Source organism: Falco peregrinus, chromosome 7 (genome assembly GCF_023634155.1).
Source record: "Falco peregrinus isolate bFalPer1 chromosome 7, bFalPer1.pri, whole genome shotgun sequence".
Classification (NCBI taxonomy): Eukaryota; Metazoa; Chordata; class Aves; order Falconiformes; family Falconidae; genus Falco; species Falco peregrinus.
In genome coordinates this window covers 24,003,045-24,017,627 of record NC_073727.1, presented here as the reverse complement: position 1 = coordinate 24,017,627, position 14,583 = coordinate 24,003,045, and the positions used below count along the sequence as shown (strand labels likewise).

The 14,583-nt window shown below is 39.0% G+C and overlaps 1 protein-coding gene across 1 annotated transcript in view; it reads left to right on the top strand.

Moving 5' to 3' along the window:
* PREP (prolyl endopeptidase) overlaps positions 1–14,583 on the top strand; it is a 113,435-nt gene that overhangs the window by 79,336 nt on the left and 19,516 nt on the right. The window contains exon 11 of the mRNA XM_055810174.1: positions 12,994–13,130. Within this exon, the coding sequence (XP_055666149.1) occupies positions 12,994–13,130 (137 nt within the window). The remainder of the gene's footprint in view (positions 1–12,993; positions 13,131–14,583) is intronic.

The following is a 14,583-nucleotide window of genomic DNA, read 5'->3' as shown; positions in this document are numbered from 1 at the left end:
TAAATATTTCAACCATTTTCTGAAATTTAATACAGATTTTCAGTGCAAATGGTAGTTTTTTGAATGCATCTCTTGTCTCACCAGCTGTTCATGTAGATTATGATCTTGAAGGTCTTTTCCAACCTAAATGATGCTATGGTTTTAGTATGTATGTGTAAACTCCCTGGTGGCCTTCACAAACAATGATAGTTTTGTGAAAGGTAAAAGGTAGCCAGAAGGGAGGCACTTGTTCTCTTTCAGAGTCTTTGTCTTCTCCACTTCTGCTTTTGAAACCTCTCTTCTTGAAATCATATAAAATGTGGATAAAAACAATCTCATAAACTCACCTAATCCATTGCAGTCCAAGAGGTAGGGTACTGGCTTTTTCTGCAAGAAGAGAGGAACCAGCTGCTACTGCCCAGCAGGTGGTTGCAGCTGTGAACAGAAAAACCTGTAGCAGAGCTGCTGTAATAACCCAGGGACAGAAAAACCAGGAAAGGGAATAAACGACAGGACCTGAATGGGGTTGGAGGTGGTGCCAACTTGTGCACCTACCCATGTCCCAGAGCTGGCCATGCACCATTTCTGGCTTGTGCTTAAAAGCCTTCAGTCTCCCTAGGCAATCTGTCCCAGCATCTCACTGTATTTACAGTTAAAAAGCTTTTGCAGGGAGCAGGGTGTCTGCCACAAGGTCTCACCTAAATTCCCTTGCTGCGGTTGAAATGCATTGCTTTGTGTCCTTCTCATACATGCAGGACAGGTAATTCTTTTCTACTTACAGCGAACTTTGGCATGTTTAGAGACTCTCACTATGCGTGCCTGCAATTTTTTTTTCCTTTAGACTAAGAATAAACCAAGCAAAAACCTTCCCTCTGTTCAGTTTTTCTAGCAGGTTGTGTTTTCTGGGCCTCCTATCACTCTTCTTTCTCTCCCTGGAATCTCTTTAGATTCTCAGCATATGGTGTGCAGTGGTTTAAACTGAATACAGCACTCTAGCTGAGGCTTTGCAAATGTTGAATACAGCAGAAAGGGTTGCTGTTGAGGATGAGTGATTTAGGGTCACTGAAAGGATCACTATCAAAGGTATCAGCAAAAGTAGTTTTAATGTGAATTTGTGGAAGTGTGACTTAACAAAGTTCAATGGCAAGGGACAAGGTTCACTCTGCGACTTACTACATGGATGAAACAAGAAGGAAGATCGAGCTGGAATGATCTACACAGAGACTGGAGGTACAAAAGGGTAAGGGAGATCCTCACAACATCAGAGAGTGCTTGCTTCCTAAACTCCTGATGGAGCTGAACTGCGGCTTGGTCCAACCTTAGTCTCAGACCTGAACAACAGTTTATATCTAAAGGAATTAACTACATGGATTCCATAAGTATTAATTTAGCATGCTATCAGTCACTTACCAAGGATCTGTTGCAAATAAGGAGTTTCTCCATCTTGGGTAAGGAAGGATCTCTTGGTCTCAGGTAAGGAATCTCAAGCCTTGAGAGGCGTCCCGATCAAGGGGAGAGCCACTGGTGTGTGGTCCAGTCGCAATTTAGAGAAAGTTCAAATTGGACTCATCCAAAGATCTGTTGTTTGAAAAAGTTGTCTCTGCTTCAAGGAGCAACCTCAAGGGGCATCGCAGTCTCCATTTATACCATCACCACCATGCTGCCTGCCTAGCAGGGGAAGCTCAATGAAGGCTCACTTAGGCTGTCATATTTACGGGATAAAGTGGTTGGCTTGTAGTCAAATTGCATACAATGGGAAGGTATGCATGAGAATCCTCGTACCCACAACTTTCTTTGTTCCTTGATAAATGAGTCTTGGAAAAAACACCCGCTATTCATGTGTAAGTCACATGAACGGTGTCCAAACCCATATGTATTGATGCTTAGTGGGTCACTCTGCTGCTTTGTGGGTTTCTTGGAGTTTTTGGCCCAGCTACAGCTCCTTTGGAGTTTGTACCACACTACTGCTAGTTTGGTTAAGGAGGTCGAGTGCATCCATCACAGTTACTTCATGTGTCTTGCAGATGAGACTTTGGCCTGCGTGCCCCAGTATAGGGTTTGCCTTTTCCCCTGACAACTCATTGTTTGTTCAAGTTCAATTTGGCATGTACTATAACTCCAAGATACTTCTCTGAATTATTTTTTTGGTCAGTTGTTCCCCATCCTGTATGTGATTGCACTTGTCAGAGTATAGTATGTTGCATTTCTGGCCTTACTGGATTGAATTTTACGTTTTTCAGGTAGTTTTGCCTTCTGTTTGTTACTCCTTCCAAAAGGCACTCCCTTGTCCCCTCTTTTCTGCAGTGTCTCAGTGTTTCCTGTTAGCAATTAAGCTTCCCCACAGCTCCATATTCCATTTAAATACTTTACAGTGGATGCATCTCTCATTCTGAATGGTGTCCCTGTAGACTACCAGGGAACTGGGGTGTTTTTAGAATAGAAATGGCTCTGGCAGGGCTGGGAGGTTTATGTTTCGGAGCTGCAGGCCTCCAAGCACTCACAAGTTGGTAACTAGTTTATGCAGTCATTTATTAGGCTTGGCACACAACCGATACAAAGAGGTTTAAGGTAGTACAGCAGTCTGCAGAGAACAATATAGAAGGTTGTTGCTCCTTTGTTTACTTGCATTGTCACAGCACTTTGGAGTCTTAGTCATGGATCACATTCGCCAATGTGCTGGTGCTTAAAAGCAGAACAGAGAAATAAATTGTGTTTGGAATAACTATGCATTAACTACATACAGGACACACAAAAAATTTAGAATTGGTAATATTTAAAACTAATGAAAAATTTAGAAAACTTCTGAGATAGATACCACTGCAGCTCAGTAAAATTATACTTGCTGTCTTCACCCAGGGCCATTTGTTTGGTGGATTAAGATTTTTGTTGTTGTTGGTTTTGTTAATTAGCATTCATCACCCTGGTGGAAAAGAGATTGATAGAGATGAGAGTGGAAAACAGCAATTTCAAAAGTTGGTGAGATCTTACATAGTCTTGATTCAGACTTGGCGTAACTAAGTTGTTCATAACCCAGGAACATGTGCAAAGTAAATGAGGGTGTGTGGCCACTGGTTGGAGCAGACTGCAATTTAAAGGAAAAAAAGGCAAGCAAATGGTAGCATATCTTGTAAACTAAAGCTACGACTCTTGCTTTCACTGTGAATATGATTCCTTTAGAAAAGAATACATATTAACCAAGATGATCATGTAATAGTTACGAGCAGTTCAGTTTCTACTGAGAAAATAATGCTTACTAAATAGAAATGAGTGGGTTTTGGACAACCTCTCTTATCAGTGTTCTATGGCACAATCACACCTCTTAATAATATGTTGGTGTTGCTGGACACTTTCAACCGCATAGTCTCCATTTATACAAACAGAAAAAATTTGCACTACTAACAGGTAAGGCAGATCTAAAGAAGCTTCGTTAGTCAATAGCTTTTTATCTAGATAGATTTGGTGGATTGTTTTTTTGAAGTTGTCATTCACTGGTGAAGAGATTGGACAAGTTAAACACAAAGTACTTCAATAACTACCTAGAGATGCAGTTGTGAACTTGTCTAAGCGGAACACGTATGAGTGGGATTGATCAGGAGACTTCTTTCTTGTGCCCTCAGTATAAGGTCAGAAGTAGTAAAAATTTTAAAATACAGTATCTTGGGGCATTCTGAAAGAATGTTTTTCCAAGGAAAAGGAAGGTAGCAGTTCACTTTTCTACCAGAAAGGTTCAATCACTAATTATGCAAGGTTTTTTTCTGTGGGCTTTTGTCTGTTTGTTATCCACTACAAATTCATCAGTGTGCAATTTTATTAAGGGTAATCTAGTTTGCATCTTCATTTAGCAGTTGATTTGATTTTATCAAGACTGCCCAGAGGTACTGATAGAATATCATGTTTCCTTAGATCAATTATTTCTGCTCTGTCCTTGAGTCATCTCCCAGGAAATTTATGGGACAAGGGAAGCCTCTTAGAAATACCGTTGTTATTCATAGTAACTAGTTTTTCAACTGTGTAGATAAATGCAATAAAGAAATAGATTATTTTCTTAGTTCTGGCATGCTATTCTCACAGACAGGGAAAAATTGATACATAAATTCCCCCTGATGACTCCCTGAACTGCTTGCTTTTCAGCCAGTTTGTCAATTATTTTTGAAAGTAATAGTGCACAGCAATCACTGCTAATGGCTAAAATATAGACAAGATGCAGAAAAGCTTCAAAGCATAATGGTAGAATGCCTAAAATCAGGGGATCTTTTATCAACAGGAACATCCTTGACTTTTTCCCTCTACTTAGTGGTGTTCTTTGAACTGTTACCGCTCACTGAAGTTGACTTGACATCATTAGACAATTGATCTGTTGATTTATTAGTAGTTGATTCATAGTCGTTGAATTCCTTATGACTGATACAAGTTTTTTTTAATTTTGCTGTCTTGTTCACATTTTGCCCAAGAAAGGAAAGATTGCTGCAAGCTGTCCTTAGTCTTATGCTTTTTAAAAAAAAGGTGTTCCTCTTTTGTTACTCATTTTTCTCCTTGTTCCAACAGTATTACAGGGATACATCAGCATGCTTCTTGGTGTTCCTGTTATGAAGTACCTTAAAGTCTTAGTTATGATGTCTGTCTGGAATTATGCCATCAATTGAAATTTTTGCTGGGTTGCTTCATACGAGTTTTGGTTTAATTTTTTCCTGAAGTATTGTTACAACAGTGTCATGAAAACTCATTCTCATAATTCTCTTCTACTTCTTGCTGCTTGCTGGGTGATTTTTCTTCATTACGCAATGAGTACTGTAAATCTGAAAACAATAGATGAGCCTGAAGTACTGTTTCCACAGAAAGGAGATGGTCAGCAAGACACAACTGTTGGAATCAATAGCATCTGATCCTTAGAATTATTTTCTTCTAAGCTAGCAACCCATATACTTTCTAGGACTTTATCCTTGACCATTCTTGGGGGATTTTTTTTTTCCTTCTGCTGCCATTTTGGTTTTTTAATAATGTAGGGGGAAGATAGGTAACTTTAAATTCAAGCTTAAATCTCATAAATTAAATTACTTGTAGCTATAATTTGAGTGAAAAACTGCACATGGAAGTGCTTCTAAGTGACCTGTTTATTTCAGTAAGTTCCTCAAAATAAATATTCACAGGACAAGTGATCTGGGACTTTCTGAAATTTGCATTGTCCATTGTAGATTGTCTCTGTTAATATTCAACCCAAAAAGTAAGAATTAAGAGTATTGACTTTTTTTCCAAAATTGTACTAACCACATGCAGAATTTTTGTAGGTGTTTAGTGATTTATAGCACCTCTTGTTCTGGGTAGCAAACTTGACATCTGTAAACATGGTATGATTCTCAAAGGAAGAGAGAGCAGAGTTGCTCTGAAATTAAATTATCCAGCTATTGAAAGTCATAAACAAAATTTCTTGGCAATATAAGTGGAATATATGGATCCTCTTGGGGCTTTGACACAAGCTGAGCTCTTGACATCACCAGTGTCAAGACTGAATTTGTTCTGTGCAAAAATTTTTGGATGCAGGTTTACAGGTCAAGTTTGAGCACCCTGAACTATGTAGATGCCTTTGCATTAGGGAGAACAACCAGCAGTGGTTGTGTCATCTTTTTGAAACTCGTGAAAGCTCAACAGCAGGGCTGTGTTGCGATAACCAAGCAAGTTTTGAGCAAGATGGAGACAGAAACAGAAAAGCTGAATTAGCCAGTTACTGTTTTGAGTGAATATCTCTCTTCCTCAGCATGTTGAATTAGATGCATGCACCTACCTCAGCATAAAACCAAAAATAAGAATAGTTATTGTTGAGTAGCTTGCATAAGTTCTCCCCCTTGCTTACCCTGTGGTAAGTTACCTCTACATTTTTATTCTTACACTGTTTCTCATTACAGCTTGAACTGATTTCTAGCATGTAAAGATGAGTAGTGTTTACTTTCTAGTGCCTATATGCTATTACAGTGAATAGTCTCCTATCAGAGCAGTTTTCTCAATGAAGTATAAAGTTGATTTAATGAAAGAAATTGCAGTAGCCAGCAGCTGTTACAAATGTTTTTATTTATAACAGTATGCTACTTCCATTGAGACAGGCCGTTGCTTACCTCATGCTATACTACTGCTTCGTAATAATATGTTTCTTGAATGCATAAGCACAGAGGTGATTCAGGAAAGAGACTGTAACTTACAAAGCCCCCTGGGACATTTTTCTGTTTAACACGCCTACAGTGTACATTTAACTCAAAAGGTAAATGTTATCTATCTGATATGTCTGTCTACGCTGTACACAAAGTTCTCTTTAAGGCAAATTGATGAAAGAAAATGAATAATTGTATGTGGCAGATGCTAATTATTCTGCTGCAGGAAGCTCTGAGATCCCACTGAAAGGGACAGAGGATAAACATTGAGAGAAAAGGCAAGAAGTCTTTCAGGTTGCAGCAGTGGAGTGGAGGGAGTTCTCGTTGGATCCCATTTACCACTAAGGCTTTATGTAAAGGGGATGCTGCCCTTTAACTAATCTACAAAAGTGTGATTTAAAAGCAATTCCTGCCATGCCAGTCTTGCAGCATTTCTGAACTTTCAACTGTGTTTTTCTCTTGCCTTTTCCTCTCTCCTCCCACCACCCTGTGAGACACCTCCCTGCAGTCATTTGCAGCTCGGCAGCTGCATTTAGTAAGGAGGCATTTGTTCTAAAAGACCATCTCCTGGCACTTTGCCTCTGTCAGCATGAGGCTGCTTTTTGTCCCGGTGGGTGGGTGGTGAAACAATTTCTTCTAAAAGGTTTCTTGATTATTTTCATAGCGCTTTTGAATGTCTGTAGTGGGTATTCTTCTTTCTGAGTTTTACCTGCATGAATTTTTACTGTACTGAGTTACTTTGGCCCCTGTCCAGTTCTGTATTAAGCAAGCTTTGCAACCCAGACAGAATTGCTCTGAAGCTAATTTAAGAGGCTTAAAGAAGATTGATGAGGATTCCCCTTTGAAGAAACGAAACCTCAGATCCCATGGATTTGCTGTGTAGTGGTAATAGTTCTCTATTACTTCTGACTTCTGGTTCCTTTTGTATAGAGGAATACTAAAACTGGTGGTTAGTAAGAGCTGCTCTTACAGGTGGCCAATTGGCCGGCTGCCAGAACTGTCCACGGGGCCACTGGTGGTCTTGTACTTGGGTCCATGCCACTGCTGCAATAAATCAGATGTTTTGCTTGTGATGTGCTATATAGCCTTTAGTCCGAGACTAATATCAGGTTTTCTGTAAGGTCAGAGGCGATGAGGGGATTGAATGAGCTGTGGTGAGGCGGTGCAGAAGGCAGCGCATGATTCTCTTTGCACAGATGAGATTTCTGCCCTGGCATCTCGAGGATTTCCCCCTGCCTGCCAGTGCTGAAGTGTTCAGACTTGCTGGTGTGAAGGCAGGGTCTTTGTGGCTTGCCTTCCTGAAGCACCCAGTGGCAGCTGTTAGGGCTTGTCAGTGGGAGGTGTTGCTGTGTAGCATTGTTCAGCCTCAGGCACCGTTAGCTCTGAACCTAAATACAGGTCTGAACACCCTGATGCCACAGCTTGGGTAGGAAAACCTTCTCCAGGGACTACTCCCTTAAGTTTACTCTTCCAGTCATCTTTCAAAGATAGTTGTGTGGGATTTTTAAAATAGTGAGCCTTTAGCAAAGCGTTCACAATGTTTGGGGAAACATGAGCGACATTATGTAATTTACTATGAATTCCTTATGCTTTTCTATGTAAAAAAAAGTCATCATATGTAAATATGATGAGAAATCTTCATCACACGCTTAATGAAGGAAATAATACTGTATGTGAAACTGGACACTTGAAATGCAGTTTCAGAAAATAAAAGACTTGAAGTAGTGATTCCCTTTGATAGGCTGGCCAACACAGTGGTGCCTGCTTCACTGGTGCCTGTGGGTGCTGGGACCGAGCGGGGTGCTGTGGTTCTCTAGCGCTGCCTGGAACCTTGTAGGGGCAGCTAGTGGAATCACAGCAGCCACGGGTGAGGGCAGACTCTCTTATCCAGAAACAGAAAACAATTGCTAAATCTTATAGGACTGCTACATCCTGTATTTGTTTCAAATGAAAAGGCGTGATGTCAGTAAAATGCTACAGAAGACACTGGAACAAAACTCATTTTAAAAGCATTCTCATGATGTTATTAAACCTAAATTATTGAACAAGCATTTTTAATAAGGAGTATTCCAGTATCATGTATATGCCTTTTTAGTTGCTCTTTGTAAAATTCTTTGGCGTTTTGTACAATGGATGTCAATCTAATGACAAGTGTCACTCTTACCTGGTTTTGATCAAGCACACAAAGACATGGAAAGAATTGATATCTCTGGTATGTAGTACCTAATCTTGGAAGAGAGGTTGAGAGAGACATTTTTAGAATCACTGGTGGCTTTCTAAGAATAATTAGCCTACGGTGACTCAGAGAGTGTTTTCAAGTCCCAGAAGTCAAAGTTTCTTTTCATATGTAAAATTGAGGTATTATCTGCAGAAATAATTATTTCTGAAAAGCCAAACTAATCACTTTTTAATTGGATTTTATTTCTTTGCCAGTAATGAGCGAGTCTGAAAAATTATAAAAGGTTTCTAGACATTCAGATATTGTTCACAGTTTTAAAATATTTGCATTAGACCCATTTGCATAAGTTTATTTTTTATTTGGGTTTTACAGTGGTATTTCAAAACTTGTGTTGAATCTTGCCATTGTAAGGTTAATTTTAAATATGTACAAGTTTGGGGTTCTTTTTTTTGCTTAGAAGGATTTTGGGGTTTGTAAAACTGAGATGATGTCAGGTGTACATGCACTTTTTTCTCCCAACACAATTTTAATTACATACATCTTTTAATCTCTCCATTATATAAACAGAGAAAACATGTCTGAAAGAAGTGAAATGGAATAATTACAAATTGCTGAGTGTTTTCAGTTTTTAGAATGGAAGTTTCTATTAAATTTCAGTAGGTTTAGGTATTTTTAATTATGTGTCACAGTGTGAGTATTCAGGCAGATTAGTTTTGTTTCTTTATTTGTTGTGATGATTGTATCACTTGCTTTAATATTAAGAGATACTGATTTCATATTTACTCACAAGACAAGTCACAGTGGATGACTGCCAAAATTAGTTTTGGTTCTGTGTGTCTGGCTATATTATCTCTATAGACAAATGACAGAAAAACTTTGTCTTCAACCTCTCTCTTTCAAATCCTCTTAGTTTTTCAAAAGCTACAATACGTAGTTTTGCCTCCTGGTGACTTGAGATGGAGAGGACGCTTCTTGTCACTGCAGAGGCAGAAGTAGGTAAACTTGGAAGTCTTTCTGAATTTAGGTCTGTGTCTACAGCGCTGGCTGATCGCTCCCCTCTTCCCTAAGTGAAGATGCACCTAACATAATACTGCACATGTAAAGCAAATAATGATTAGGAGGACAAAGATGTCCCCAGGAGTGAATGTATAGAACTTTTTTTATACTACTTAACGCCTAAGTATTTACAAACCCTATCACACAGCCATTAACTGTATTTACTTGTAAAACTTACTCTATAAAATGTGTTGGAAGTAAACTTCCATTGTCTTTTTTATGTGAAAATGAAGTGTAAATTGCTTTCAAATGACAAATTTATATAAAAAAACAAACAACAAAACAAACAAAAAACCCCCCAACAACAGCTCAGAAAACCACAAAACACCACTCTGTAAATGTATATGTATGCACTAAAGAAGAATGACTCAGATTGGGTTTTGTGTGGCTTGTATAGCTTAATTTTCGTGTAGTTCATAGTAATGAGTAATTGTGTGAACAGTGTTGCTTTCTTCCTGGGTCATAAGAAAAAGCAGAGGGGCTATAAATTTATGCCACAGGTTCCAGCATCTGAATTGAAAGTGATTCTGGCACTGAGACCCTGCTGCCATGTGACAGATAGGGACATTAGTGTGAGACGAAGTGAGCTACAACTATTTCAGTGCTCCTGTACTGGTCCAGTGGTATGCTCCTAGAATAGCACGAGGGGTTGCCTGCAGCAGGAGTGCCCTGTCAACCACACAGCACTGCTGGTGCATTCCTGGAGGTTGAAAATCTTTATTTTTAGCATGTCCCTCCTTGAATGGTGAGTTTCAGCATTCATAATATGTCTGAAGCATTATTGTTCCAAAATCACTTTGCTAATTTGTCCTCCTCTTATATGCGCTAATGGCTGTAGTGACATGTGTATCTGAAAATACATGAGCAATGAGTAATATAATGTGACCAGTACAAGTGGATCACTTCTATCTGTGATAAAGCCGAAAACAGTAGTACCCTTTTATGAGCGTTCACTGCTGTAAAAGCCGACAGCTTCTAAAATTAGGCATGAAATACCATCTTGAGAAATCCTTTTTTTTTAGGGCTTGCCCTTTCCAGTTTACCTTAATCTTTGAGATAGAGGCACTGTCCCTTTATTGGTGACATGAATAAACCATTTGACTTGCTTCAGAGATAACACCTAATTTAAAGGTGAGATTGAATCAGTTGTTGAAAATAGTCTATTTGGAGAAGCTTAAATGGCTTCACATATCTTGGTGTCTCACTGAATTGATTTCCACCCCACTCCCATTTGTTCCTCTCAGAGGGAGAGGTAATCATTATTTTAACAAAGATAAGAGCGAAAACTCTTAAATTGCAAATGTCACCTTGACGTGCATCTTTTTTGTTGAGTTTTCATTTAATGGTATGTTACTGATGATGATAAAAGCCCTACTGAAGTCAGTTTTCAGAGGTTTAAAAAAATACCCCCTTTGTTAAAGAAGCAGTAAAATTAGTGGCATCCTTTAATCATTGGGAAAGGACTGGCCAACAGCAGTAAGTTGCTGGAAACACAAGAGGGCCAGGTGCTCACTTCGTGTGAATTGCCAGCAACAACTGGAGTTGATGTATGGCATTTTAGAGGGGAGTCTCTCTGGAGCTCCTCATTGCCAGCCTCAGCAGGTTTTCTGTCCATCAGATATTTTATTTGTTTATAGTGTTTAGCTAAACACTTAAAATGAAAATCCTTTGTATTCTACTGTTGTGAGTTCTGATGAGCACTTGTCAGTAAAGGTACAGTTGCGGCAGTAGTTGGAAACTGATTTCATCTGTGTAAAAATGCCTTCAGGCTTTTGTTCTGGATTTTTCCATCTGCTGCAAACTGTGAAATGCTGAATTTTATCTAGAAAATGTCTAGAGGTTTTGGTGAAGCCTTCAGAGGTAGATGTGGTTTCAGTTGAAATGGCTTACATTTCCTTAGCAATGATTAAACTGAAATTAAATGTGATTGTTTTGTTTTCAACGTGCTATGTGGATTTACATGTTTTGCATTACAGGCAATGCTCAGAATAAACGTGTTGCACAGGTTCAAATTACTGTTGATGTTCATGTGTTATAAAAATAGATCCTGTTGATCGTGTGCTTTATAAAGTATGTTAGGTCTGTTTCCCTTAAAAGCACAGAGGTTGTAAACATGCAACAAAATTATAAGAATGTCATTCTTAATGTACTGCTGCTTTGTTCTAATTAGACTAGAAGCTGCAAATAATGATGCTAAAACCAAAGCAATGAAAAGTAGTCAACCAGAACTTTAGGACAAGTAGTAAACTACGTTCAAAACCATGTGTTTTGCTTGACTGGCGAAGTCAGACATGCTCAATCCTAAATTAGAGTTCGCAGGCAGATACATGCATAAGAACAAAAAGATATGGGAACTGTGTTAAGCAATTGCAGTCTATGTTTGTGTACGTGGAATTTAGCTTTTACATTCACACAGTGCTGTGGCAGTAATAGAAAGAGATATGAAAGTATGTGCTGCATGGATACTCGGTGTTTTGGGAGCTGATTTCCTGAGAGGCAGCAGGCAGTTCAGTTTTCTTGCTGGATAGATTTGGGGGCTCTGCAGGGTTAGTGCTCCTGCTGGATGGATTTGGGGGTTCTGCAGGGTTAGTGCTTCTGCTTCTAGCTGCTAGGTAATGCCGAAAAACCCACCAAGTGCCACAAAAGTTTCTGTTATGACTTACGTTACCACCCTGATGAGATGAAGAGGTCACTGAGACAACCTGGAAAGACTGCCCAATGCTTAGTCCACTTTTGCTGGATACAGACTTGCTTTTGGTGAATTCATGCTGCATATGCAGGTGTTGAGCAGTCAGCTTTTTGCTGTTTTCACAAGTCTTAGTAAGAAACAGTGTCTTCAGCTCTTCAGAGTTTAGTCTTTTGGCTTGAATCTGGTATGTGGAGCGACTCCATTGAGTAATGTTGTTAACGCCAATGTATTAATACTAAAACCAAAATACTGTGAGTTTTAAAATGTCTTTGGCCTATTGCTTGTGATTGTGTTTTTGCAAGCAAGGACTGCTGCACCAACTGATGTAAAGGAGTTCTCTGTGATTTCAGCAGTAAAGACCAGATCTTCAGAGTTTTCTCTGTTACCCAAACCAATGCAGTGTTTAGTGGGGTCACACTAAATTACCACCCTGCCATGAGTTTGTTTCTTCCCTGTCCACTGTTCTCTAGTGTCTGAAATTCTGAATTTTTAAAAAAGGATAAATTTTTAGAAATTATCATTTTAGATGATTGGAAATCTGGTTTTAGTTTTGTTTGTTCTCCTTGCCAGCTCAGTCTTTGCTGCTTTCACGTATGATGGACCATGCAGGTCTTGTGTTTTCACAATGCTAGTCTTCCCATGCAGAGAATTGTATTGTTTTTGTAGAATTTTCTCAAACCCCCTTGTATGTAGAATTGATGGATAAGATATGTAAAAATGATACTGTCATACCCTCTGTATTGTCTCATTTTGATACATTTTCCAGAGCTATTAAACAACCAAGCGGGTAATGGCCATTGCTGAGCCTGACCTAGGCAACTGGTGCAGATTGCTTGGAAAGTTTTACCTGTTGACCACCATGGAAGTGATCACCTCTGATTTTTGTTAACAGCAGTTGTGCAAAGTTACAACAATAACAGCATTTCATATTTCTTTTTCTCTTGTCTTAGGTTTTCTACCCTAGCAAAGATGGTACTAAGATCCCAATGTTTATTATTCACAAGAAAGGAATTAAACTGGATGGTTCTCACCCTGCCTTCTTGTATGGATATGGAGGCTTCAACATATCAATTACACCAAGCTACAGGTATGTGGGGTAATTTATACCTTTTTTTGAAGTGTCTGGTATTAACAACTGTCACAGGCTGAGGCCGGGGTAGACTATGGATCTGACAGAGTAATGCATTTCAGGGCCCTGAGAAGCAAGATGAGGGCCTTAAGGACTGCACACCAGTGTCCAGGCATCATTTGTCTGATTCTGAATTCAAGGGTTTTGCCCAGTGTCACAGAGCAGAGAAGTGCTGTGCTCTTCTGAGGTTTACAGCAGGCAACCTGCCCTATACCTTAACCTATTCCTGCTCTGTCACTGAGCTCAACAGAAAAGCATATAGATGTACGTTAAGCAAGTCATTGAGCCTTTTACTGAACTAGTAACATACGAAGTTTTCTTTTTTCCAAGTTACACAGTTACCTATGTCTAAATATTATAGAAAAATCACATATTTGTTTAAATGAATGTAAGTAATTTAAATTTGGCTGTATTTTCATATTATACTTTTGAGATTACATCAGAAGCAAAATCCTACTGTGTTCCCATTTTATCAGGAAAGAGGATATTCTGTCTTGAGATGCATAAGATACGGGCTCTGCATATGCAAAGCAACTAATTGTAAAGCAAAAATGCTGTGTGCAAAATAGGTTTTGTAGCCCTCAAAAGCCATAAGCTTTATTGAGTAGATGATCGCTTTAAAGCAAAAGCTTATTTGTTCAGCAAGGGAGTTTGAATAGACTTACCAAGAGGCAGTGACTGTCTGTAATACTTAAGAAATGCTTCTAGGCAGTCAGGGGAAAACCAAAGTGCAGAGGACTGGATGGAGGGCAGTTTTTCAGATAGCAGAACTGCAGCTCACCAACACAAAAAAAAATCTATTATGAAACAGTCCTATTAAGTTTAGGTGCTACCAGTCTTGCTTTAGAATCGGCACATTTAAAGCAATCCTTTGTAGTGCGTGCTTTTCCAGGTCACCGTGATTGTATTCCTCAATAGCATTTACAGTTTCTTGTCCTTTCTAGTGAATACCTTGTCTAACAGTGGACTTCCTTTCTTGTGTTCTGTGATTATTTGAAAGCTTTTTATCTGCCTTGTAAAGCTATGTTTTTAATTTTCTGTGGTTTTAGAGAGACACAATTATATAACCAGAATCATTTTAAAATTCCTTTTTAGATTAGGTTCAAGCACTGATTTATTACAGTTTATTGTAGATGCTGAAAACTGTGATAGAACTTACCATGTTTCTTTTTTAAAGTAAATATTATGTATCTTGATTTAAGGTAAAATTTCACGTACTGCAGAGCTGACACAAGCTGGCTGCTGGCAGAAGGAGAAGGTATTTCACAGTGCCTCCTTCCACCTCCCATCCATTGGCCCTGGTGCTTACTGGATCCTTTGCTAAGCTGATCTGCTTCGCAAGAATGGCAGAAAACTGTCCCATCAAAACTGAGTGGGTGGTTTTCTGCCATTTTGGCAAGTTAAAATTAAC